The 10,989-nt window shown below is 40.4% G+C and overlaps 1 protein-coding gene across 2 annotated transcripts in view; it reads right to left on the bottom strand.

Annotated features, from left to right (window-relative positions):
• The window catches only part of LOC591326 (myocyte-specific enhancer factor 2C), a 47,452-nt gene extending 39,927 nt beyond the window's left edge, over positions 1–7,525 (bottom strand). For both annotated transcript variants that reach the window (XM_030976472.1, XM_030976471.1), the window contains exons 1-2: positions 7,227–7,525; positions 741–1,093 (exon numbers count right to left, since the gene is read on the bottom strand). In XM_030976472.1, the coding sequence (XP_030832332.1) occupies positions 741–794 (54 nt within the window). In that variant the 5' untranslated portion in view covers positions 795–1,093; positions 7,227–7,525. The remainder of the gene's footprint in view (positions 1–740; positions 1,094–7,226) is intronic.
• Between the last annotated feature and the right edge of the window lie 3,464 nt (positions 7,526–10,989).

Raw genomic sequence — 10,989 nt, forward strand, 5'->3', positions numbered from 1 at the left:
GGTCATCAGGTCACGTTTTTCTCTTTTTCATCATAACTTGCTCATGCCAATCTCTTCTTTTTAATGTAATTCCAGGCTTACGATCAATATCACATGTTTCTCTGAGCACGTGCTCCATTGTAATTCTAATCTAACAGCACTCCATATTCTGTATATTTTGAAAGATTACACAGCACACAATGTATATCCTGCGCATTGCGTTGAAATGTGTTTGTCATTTGTCTGGTCAGTTATCCCGTGATGAGCCCCATAATGGCGAGATTTAATTAGCAATTTTTTAGTCCCTGTTTCAGACAGTTAAACGTATGCCTAAATGGGAATCCTATTGAGTCTGAATCTGTTTCCAATCAAGATTAGTATTTATTCTCTCTGAATCAATGACACTCTCTTTCGCCATCCTCGTCTCTCTCCCTCTCTCTCCCTCTCTCTCTCTCTCTAAAGCTGAACATGTACTTTATTCTTTATTTTCCCTTCTTTCTCTCCCTTATTATTTGCCATGAATGCGAGTCTAGCTCTTGGGTAAAAATATATCTATATGAGCCACACATTTCGTAGTCTACATCTGCAATAGATCTTGGTAATGTTTTTCCACGCTCAAAGACTCATAAAACATTTACAAGATTTATGAAGTCTTGAGCATAAAACACATCAGGACAACACTTCCCCACAGTGACCCGTATTCCCACACAAAGGCCAAGGTCTCTATGTTGAGACTAGCATGAGTGTAGGATGTCACCCACCTGTCTATTCCTCTCATCATTGATTCTTGAAATCTGAATCTTCTTGCGACCCATGCTGGTTGCTTTCAGAAGTCCAGCCAGTGCTAGCGGTGGTAGCCGGGGGTCGGTCCGTCCGTGGGTTCTCGCTCGGTTAAATCCTTTATTCCAGTCAACTACGACCGGTGCTGCGGGTTTACTTTTCCTCGGTATTCCTCAAATCTGGTGTGAACATTCAAGACGTTATCAGCTTGAACCTACTGATCTTAGGAAAGCGGGTAGCAGGTAGAAGTTTCCTGTGATTCACGGAAAAATGGGCACAAAGGCTGCAGAAAGCGAATCGTTGACTATGTCTTCACCATGTTTGATAGACTTTTCTGCAAGTGGAGAGAGGAAAAAGAAAGGCAAATGTCATTATTCACAACATCATAATAAACAATTTAGAACAATAAAGTACCTTGCTATAAATCTAGTTATCCCAAACACAGGTCTACATTTAATGCACATGTAGGCCTTCATGCATCAAACATTCACATTTAAATGAATGATTATCAATTTAGGCCAAGAGCATTAGTTTTAACATGGACATTTTCCATAACAAGCTGATTTTTTCAGAATAGGTCCAGGAATATGTCTAGAATAACATACTAAAAGTCCTCATAAATCCTCCTTGAGCGTTTTCCGCAATCCAAGATGGCGTCCAAAATGGCCGCCATTTCCTGAATTTCTTATAACTTTGCAACTAGATAACCCAAATACAAAATTTAAATGTCTAAATATATGTTTGTTAGCATAAGGAACTCAATAAAATACTTGTTGATAAATTTTGAAACACACAAGTAGCTATAAACCACTTTAGCCCTTCCCGAAATCCAAGATGGCGTCCAAAATGGCCGCCATTTCCTGAATTTCTTATAACTTAGCAACTAGATAACCAAAATACAAAATTTAAATGTCCAAATATATGTTTTTCAGCATAAGCAACTCAACCAAATACTTATCAATAAATTTTGAAACACACAAGTAGCAATAAAACAACTTGAGCCCTTCCCAAAATCCGAAATGGCCATTTATTATTTTAAATTTATCTCACTGTATTAAAGTAGATACCTTATGAATATAATCAAATGTCTAGACCAGAATAGCACCATTTAGATACATATCAGTACAAAAAACTTGGCATTACAAAAATTATGAATAAAGTACACACACACCCACCCACACACACTCACACACATATGGCTGCTTCCATCATTCTCAACGATATCAGACTGACAGTATTCAACAGTGAAGAGATGGAGACACATTAGTACCAAGGTCGCTAAAGCGTTTTATACATGATGACTGTATACAGGTGTGGTATGAATGTTGCTTTGCTGCACTGTTGAGCACTTGTTGGAGGTAGACTTTCTAACTGAAAAGATGAACTCAGAGAACTGCGACCGATTGCCCATTTGTATGCAATGTGACGGTAGTCATCAAGAGATTAAAAATTGCTGGCCCCATAAAACTTAAGAATGAAGGCTTCCCCGGCTCTTTTCCCCTTGCATGTGTGTTTCCACTGTCTGTGAATGCATCAAGCAAGTCATAGTCCCGTTTCTTGTGGACAATATCGAAAGCTTTACGCTTGTCCTGACAGTAGATTGCAGAGGCCGTATCACATCACTGCTTGAAGAAACATCAGGTAATTTCTAGTATCCTCTATAGCATGCTGAATTTTATGAATGTTGAAGGTCGCGACAGGATTACTGCGGCGTAGCATGTGCATATCTGTGGAAGTGGTTGCCCGAGCACCTACAGCATGACTAGTAAGTCTGTGTTCGTACCAACGACAACATCTGCACCTGTTCTGACTCTGCTACTGCTAGTGCTGTGGAGACAATCAGGATGGTGGCATCCGCTTCTGCCTGCTTGATACATAATGTACCAGCCATGAGCATTTTGTCACGAAGAGTTTGTATAAGTCTCATCTTATTGTTGCTGTTGGCTAGGAAAGCTGCTTGGGTTAAGGTTGTTGGCATATTATAATCAGATATAGAGGTATATTTCTGGGCTATTCGTCTCTGCTTAGCTACCTTTGTCAACTTGCAATTCCATTTCCATCGAACGCCACCGTCAAATGAGCTCCATAATGCTTAATGATGTATGAAATATATGACCAAACAACTGATTGTAGTAGGTGACCACCATCTAAAACAAAGAGACCATTTTCTGGCAGGTTGGATTGCTTGGTGAACGACTTCAGCAGGAGACCCAGATAACTCTTTGTTGGCTTCCGCACCACCCAACCTTTGAAAGAGAAAGTGCATGGGAGTAGGTTCATATTAAAGCAAAGAACGATTCCATCTGAGTGCTAGCTGTTATTCAGGACACATGTGATTCTGTTAAACAGTAGCATTGGGTTGACCTCTGTGCTTTGTCCCCTGATTTTCAAATCTTACTCTAATTAGCACCAATGGTCTTCACCTTGTCATTACGATGTAGCTTGATATCTGTGAACTTCCTACCATGCATTCGTTTCGGATGCCGCTACTAGGCCGATTTCTACAGGTTAATCACAATTGACAGATCAGATGAGCCAGCGACGATGTCAGTTGACAAGGAGACCAGGCAATTAGTTTCATATCCAACAAATGGTGATGTGCCTGCAGCCATCTAACAAATATGCATCTATCATTATTGTATCTTGACCTGGTACTTTGCCGTATGTCTTTATGCTGCTCTGATGTACCAGTGTGTACTCCGGTGAACTGTTCCAGTTCATCACAGATAGAAACACAGCGAGGAAGTGCATAAACCCACTTTGCCAATGTGCTGTCTGTGATTCCACGTCCACGAGTCATTCCTCCAGATGATTTCAGCTGCCGCATCAGTAACTGTTCAATGGTCTGATCAGAGGAGTTTCCACCCCAGAATAAATCCACACGGCAGATGGAGAAGTATCCCTTTTCTGCAAATTGTGTATATTAATTTCCTGGCATGGTTTGCTCTAGGGTTTCCATCTGTTGTAAATACAACCTGTCATATTTGTCATAAGGAAGATGTCCTGCAGCATGGAAATGTAGTATCAGTTCATTCACACAGCTTAGATGGAGCTTCTAGTCTGTCCTTTCAGCTCGAATGAAACACTGCAGAAGAGACACTTAGTTGTCGGATACACTGCACTCAAAGCTTCCCTGGCCTACTTTGTCCTGCTGCCTGATCAAGGAGTTGTGAAATGATCTGACTTAACTGTTTGACACACTCCTCCTCAGCACATCAGTCGCCTTCTTGTCTTAGTTAAGAAAGTACACCTTACAGATTCACTGAGTGGTCCTTATGTATGCTGTCTAAGATGCCAGGTTTACCCATCTACACGCCAATGAGGGCAGGCTAGGAAAATACATAACCTGATTGCATATGTATGATAGACCCTTTGGCGTACACTGTCTCCCATAGCTCTGCAAGCCCACTTCCATCCATGATGTGGCCTATGCTGCCTAGATATGACACGAGGAGGTAAAATCCACCAAGATGGACGATTACTTTTTCTAGGTCTTGAGAAGAAGCTACAATCTCTACTGCCGTGATGTACAAGGGCTGGTCAAATGTTTACTGCACATAAATTATTCTCAAGTTATGCTTTTCACATTGTGACTGTGCAAAGCATAGTGCCGTGGAGAAGGTACTCGATTGGAAGGGTCCAGATTGTAGAAGGGCAGAGTTCTAAATCTCGTCCTCTCTGCATGGCCACTTTCATCATACCTTGGAAGTAGGCATGAAGTTATAAAAAACGTATTTGTCCCTCGGTGTCCGCTAGTGGGCCACTCTTGAATTTGAAACCACTCCATGAAAGACAAAGCTCATGCTGCTCAAGATGTATATCTGTTCACGTGAACCATACTTCCGGTGTACATACACAGCTATTCCACCAATATTGGCGACACAAATTACCCGGGTCTTATGACAGAGCTGATGGCATGTGCTATTGAGTTGCATTTTTTGTTTGCAACCGTGTGACTTTTGGCTTTGCTGTCCACTACATTATGTATGAAACGCTTTATGGCGACCTTGGTATACTCATGTGTCTCCATTTTCTAATGTTGAGTACTCTTCACGGTAACGGTTGTACACTTCCGGTCTGATACCGTTGAGTATGATGGAAGCAGCCGTATGTGTGCATGTGTGTGTGTGTGTGTGGGTGGGTGTGTGTAAACTTTATGCATAAGAAATATTTATTTCATGACAAGTTTTTTGTACTGATATATATTTAGATGGTGCTATTCAAGTCTAGTCATTTGTTTATATTCATATTAACGTATCTACTTTAATACAATGAAATAAAATTTGAAATAATGGCCATTTAGGGCGCCATTTTGGATTTCGGGAAGGGCTCAAGTGGTTTTACTGCCACTTGTGTTTTTCAAAATGTGTTAATAAGTATTTGGTTGAGTTCCTTATGCCGAAAAACATATATTTGACCATTTAAATTTTGTATTTGGGTTACCTAGTTGCACAATTACAAGAAATTCAGGAATGATGGCTGCGATTTTAGGCGCCATTTTGGATTTCGGGAAGAGCTAAAGTGCTTTATAGCTACTTGTGTGTTTCAAAATTTATCAACAAGTATTTTATTGAGTTCCTCATGCTAAAAAACATATATTTAGACATTTAAATTTTGTATTTGGGTTATCTAGTTGCAAAGTTATAAGAAATTCAGGAAATGGCGGCCATTTTGGACGCCATCTTGGATTTCGAGAAGGGCTAAAGTGGTTTATAGCTACTTGTGTGTTTCAAAATTTATCAACAAGTATTTTATTGAGTTCCTTATGCTAACAAACATATATTTAGACATTTAAATTTTGTATTTGGGTTATCTAGTTGCAAAGTTATAAGAAATTCAGGAAATGGCGGCCATTTTGGACGCCATCTTGGATTGCGGAAAACGCTCAAGGAGGATTTATGAGGACTTTTAGTATGTTATTCTAGACATATTCCTGGACCTATCCTGAAAAAATCAGCTTGTTATGGAAAATGTCCAGGTTTAAGCCTATTTTGACCTAATGCTCTTGGCCTAATTTTATTAGGCGCTAGTCAGCTTGCCCAACATGCCAACATCTTCAACCATATTGGTTCTCTTTATTTCCTAAATAGTCTCATGTCAAAATACCAGGAGGCTATGTCATCAAACAAGTTTTCCAGGGCCCATGTTGCAAAGAGCTGATATCAATCGTAACTATGTACATAAGAGATAGGAGACTGCAAACTTGCGACTGATTGGAGGACTTGCGATTAGTTTGAATCGGTCGTAACTCTTTGTAAGACGGGGTCCTGGCCTACATATAATTCCCTCTCCATGGAGCTTCTTGCCGTTAACATTGTAACTCATTGATAGTTCATGAAGGCCTACACGTAGCGAGAGAAGTGGTATCTGTGTAATGATGTCACAGTCTTGTAACTGTTTTCATATCTGAGCAGTCACCTGTGACAGGCAAGAAGCGCTCCCTTCTCCCTCTCGCTCTGCAAGACATATCTTGATTGATACATCAATTACACTGCGGGAGGGTCTACTGCATGCGCCCACCAATTGAAACGTTTTGAAGCGTAGGCTCATGCCCTAGCACATGTTGTAATAATTAGGGAAAGATTACACCAATATTGCCACTTTCCTGTGATTTAAGCCATTGTATATCCAGACAGGGATGGCATTTTTCAGATTGGAAGAGTTTATTCTTGAATAATTCCCACAAAAACTAATATCATAATATCAATATTTTGTTTGATTGAACATCTTTAAATTATAAAGAATTATAAAAGTGAGATACCCATGTTCTTCTTTATCTAGTATGAATAAAAGAAGGGCACAAAATATTTGCTTTAAATAACATTTGACAGGGCTACAAGACTAGTCAATAAGAAATGACAGAGTCACAGAGAGAAGACTACATGTAGGAAACTGGCCTGTTAGAGCTGTTCAAACTACACCTGCTCATGCAACGCTGAACCTTCACACTGAACTTTCACAAATGGGGGGAAAACCATACCATCGATAATACACAGCACGCTATACCTTCACGTATCAAAAAGTTTGGCAACATTGATGTGTGTAAACTCATTTCATGCTCGCCCTAATTGCATAACATTGTCTGTGTCTGGAAGGATATAATTTATGCTAAACTCCCCCACTACATGTACCAGTAGGCCCCTTTAAACACCATTTTCCCTTATATCATATACCCCCGGTACACTGTATTGCCAAAAAAGAGTGAGGCACCGTTCCTAAGCTAATTAGGAAAGACCAACACTCAATGTATAAACATGTAGGCCTATGTACACATGCAAATGAGATGATCAACTCTCGTCCACAGACTCAAATACAAAGCTTTTTAGGTTGTCATAGCAAATAACTCCTATATATTCAATACGTGTAAAGAAATTACTACTGAAATATGTACGAATTAACTATATAGGTGTATATACATGTACGTGTATGGTGCTGGAATAAATCGCAATAGTCTTACACAGTCTTACATTTCTTATACAAAGTAAATTTATCTGTGATACCACCAACACACAAGAGTCATGTCTTGTGATAACTAGGTCAAACACTGCAAGAATGTTTCCTCCAGGGCCAGGTTGTCTCACTGCTTTAAAATCCTTCAGAATGCACATGTAGAGTTATAACAGAGTATTGTAAACACTAGAAATCCTGTGATACAAGAGTTTCAAGTACAGTGATTATTGAAACAAATGAGAAGCCATCCTTCACCTCTCTGTTTCACCCCCTTGGAGTGTTCATGCATGGATAGCTACCTGTTTGGTATAACTGTTTGGAATTAATCCTCTTAAGTGATCACCATTGTTGTCAAGTCTTTAGAGAAAGACTTGCCCTGTAAACAATGCCTGTTTGTTCAACTGTCACAGGACTCCATTCAAAGGCTGTTGTGTTGTGGCCAGCGTAGTAGTACACAGTGTTGTTGTCACTGAGCAGCAGCTAGGGCATTGATTCCAGCAATGATCGCGATCGATTGTTCCCCGAATGAGAGGGAACCATTGAGGGTTCAGAGACAGAGGGAGAGAGTGCAAGGCCTATGCATGAATCCTTCAGTTTTCTACTGATCTGTCGTTTGCAGTACCATTATCCTGTCAGCATCAATGAGATTCTCACAAATCCGATGCAATGTAATCAATCATGCGTCCCTAGCTCACAGGCTCCTGCTCCGTGAACGCATCATAGCCATGCAGTGCACTTGTGTCAATTGGTGCTGCTGCTACTGCGTGTATTACTACGCAAGAGTATTGACAACACTGTATTCATACATGTGAAAACCAATCACAGAGCAATGCATGTATTGTACATGCACTGTGAATATGTCATTTTCACTCAATGCTCAGTATCTCTAGATCACGACAATTGATATGTAGGCCTACACACATGTACATGTCATGTGCACTGCCAAGCTGATTATAAAAATATGTAAACAACTCCATACTGCAAGAAGGCTAATTCAATCTCCTTTCCTTCCTTCCATGCACTTTACCTAAATTGTAGAATTTAAAAGAGAATGTACACAAACTGGAGTATTGAAGAAAAGAGCTGCATGCCTGTACATATACTACGTACAAGGGACCGAACTAGGCTTGGGCGGTTCCCTTGTTGATGAGAACCGACTCCGGTTCTCACTCTCGGCCTCGGTTCCAAGTGGAATCGACTCCCGCTGGCTGCCATATACAGTACATGTAATTGAAGCCACAATGCTGTAAAGGCCACACACACACACACACCAGGGAGGTGTTTACACACTGTATGTTATGTACTGTGCATGTCGGCTCCACTCAGCAGTGGCACCGATAGCAACAGATGATTTTCTGAGATATTTTTTTGGAAAACTTTACTTTTAAAAATGAGTATCAAAGGTATGAATGTATGTGTGACTTGTGTGTGTAAATTGATGTTTTGTTTATATCTGTTTCGTCTCATGATATCTCTACAATTACATGCAAACAATATATAAAGAAGATCAAAGTGCAGACCTTCATAAACAGTTATGAAATGATTTATTTTACTACTTTCGATCAAATCGAGAAAAAAACATGACCACTACTAATAAAGTAATTAATTATTTAATAACTCATGGCAACTTGGCAACAATGTAAACAAACAAAAACATGTTAGGTCTAATTTAAATTCTAAACTTCAACATAGAATGATGGAATAATCAACTCGTACTTACACTGCTAAAATGTAAGAAATGCAGAACAATTATTTCCAATATTACGGTAAACAATCCATTATGTAAAACTAAAGATTCTGATTCCCTGCCCAAAATAAATGGAATGTATCCGAAACATGCCTGGTCCGCTGGCTCTCCTCCCAGGGACCAACCTTTATCTGAGAGCTAAGTGTAAATAACTCATGCTCACATGGCCGCCCGCCCGCCCAAGCCACCCAAAAACTTTAATGACCCCAGGATTTCGATGCCCCAGCCCCAGCTCGTGGCACTCCATTCCCATGGTTACTACTAACCACGTGCTTTCTAAACAACAGATAACAGCGCTAGATCTTGGTTTCAGAATAACTAGTCTGCATTTTCAGCCACTATTAGAGATTGCGCTAATGCCACAGCGAGAGGGGACACTTGACTTGCCTGAATTATTCTTATTTGTTTAAATACCCCCAAAAAGAACACAAGACAGAGAGATGTAGATCTGCAAAACTTATTCTTGAGACAAAAATAATAACAGAAGGGGATGCTAGAGGGAGAGAGAAAGGGAGAAGGGGAGATGTTGACCTGCCACATTTATTCTTGTAAGGAAAACAAAATAACTGAAGGAAACAAGATATAGGGGGTGGGGGAATGTACATGTAAATTGTAAACCTGTCAAACTTATTTTTATGAAGAATAAAACTTGATGAGGAGAATTCAAGGGAGAGAAAGGAGGAGGAAATTGTGAGTTGTGTGATTTAGTTTATTTGAGGAAGAAAACTAAACGTCTGATGTCTAGGGGAAGGGGAGACTAGGGATAGAGAGAGAGAGAGAGAGAGCAAACACAAAGTCACATAATTCAGTTTGCGCACGAGAGAAAACATGAATCAACTCTTTGATCACACGCTCCAAGAGGAGAGAAAATGGGGCCATTGTTCCAAGACTCTTGCGCAATTTACCAAAGGTCAAACGTTCAGCTGGGGGGGGGGGCAGTTACAGACAACATGCAGCACACACATCTCACTCTGATGCACAGTACTACGAAGGAGGTACACACACAAATGTGTGTATCAAAACAGCATGCTGCTAGTGCGACCATCGCTCGCATGCATTCTGCTTTGACAGAGCTGATTTTGTTCATTCTCTGTGCTGTGGAATCGCCACCAGTTCGTTCGGGCAATGTTCCTTCGTTCACTTTTGCAAAGTATCTCTTTGAATTTTGGTCGACTCCAGCGCCAAAGACTCGGTTCTTATCTTGGAACCGAGTCTCCTTTTCTCGGAACCGACGTGCTCGAGTAATCGACTCTCTAGAGATTGGAGTCGACTCCTCGGTTCTGGATTTCAGAATCGGTTAGAGTCGGGTACTCGGCTCTCGCTCCCAAGCCTAGACCGAACATGATCCACATTTTTGTGTCACTATTGGGCATCTTTCCAATCTTAATGGACATACCCATTGTACAGGCCAAGCTTAGTTGATAAAAGGGACTTTCCAGAATCACCAAAATATTCCCTGCTGCTGTAATGTGAGGCACTTTCATATTTACAACCCATGCAGGTTTAAGTACATATGGACTCATTCCGTTTGCACCCAAAAGTTGATATTAAAGGTACACCCTGTATAGATCTCCATATAAAATCCACACTTCTAAAACCAACTCAAGAAGGAGGAGAGAGACCTTGTGTATCTCCATTACCAAAGTCATCAGCATCTCAATTGGCACTGATATGTATCCACGAGATGCACCAGGGGATTTACAAGAGGAAGGCAGGAACCAAAAGTCTGAATGTTGCAAAGAAACAGCCTAGTAACCAGAGATACCAGTTTTAACAGGAAAAAATTGATAAAAACACTAAGGGTTCAAACCACGAGTACATTCCTTGGTTACTCTCAGCCCATATCAGCTGCAAATGTGAAAGTGGTATAAGCAGCTTAGGGTGTATGAAGTAGGCAAATATTAGTGTTATAGAGTAATCCCTTTACAAAGGACCTCTTAAGCTCCACATGTAAAGGACATTCATGGTGACACATTGTACTCTCTTTCTCTCTCTCTCTCTGTATTTATTTATCTCTTTCTCTCTTTCTCTCT

The sequence above is a fragment of the Strongylocentrotus purpuratus genome, unplaced genomic scaffold (assembly GCF_000002235.5).
Source record: "Strongylocentrotus purpuratus isolate Spur 01 unplaced genomic scaffold, Spur_5.0 spur5_scaffold_9, whole genome shotgun sequence".
Lineage (NCBI taxonomy): Eukaryota > Metazoa > Echinodermata > Echinoidea > Camarodonta > Strongylocentrotidae > Strongylocentrotus > Strongylocentrotus purpuratus.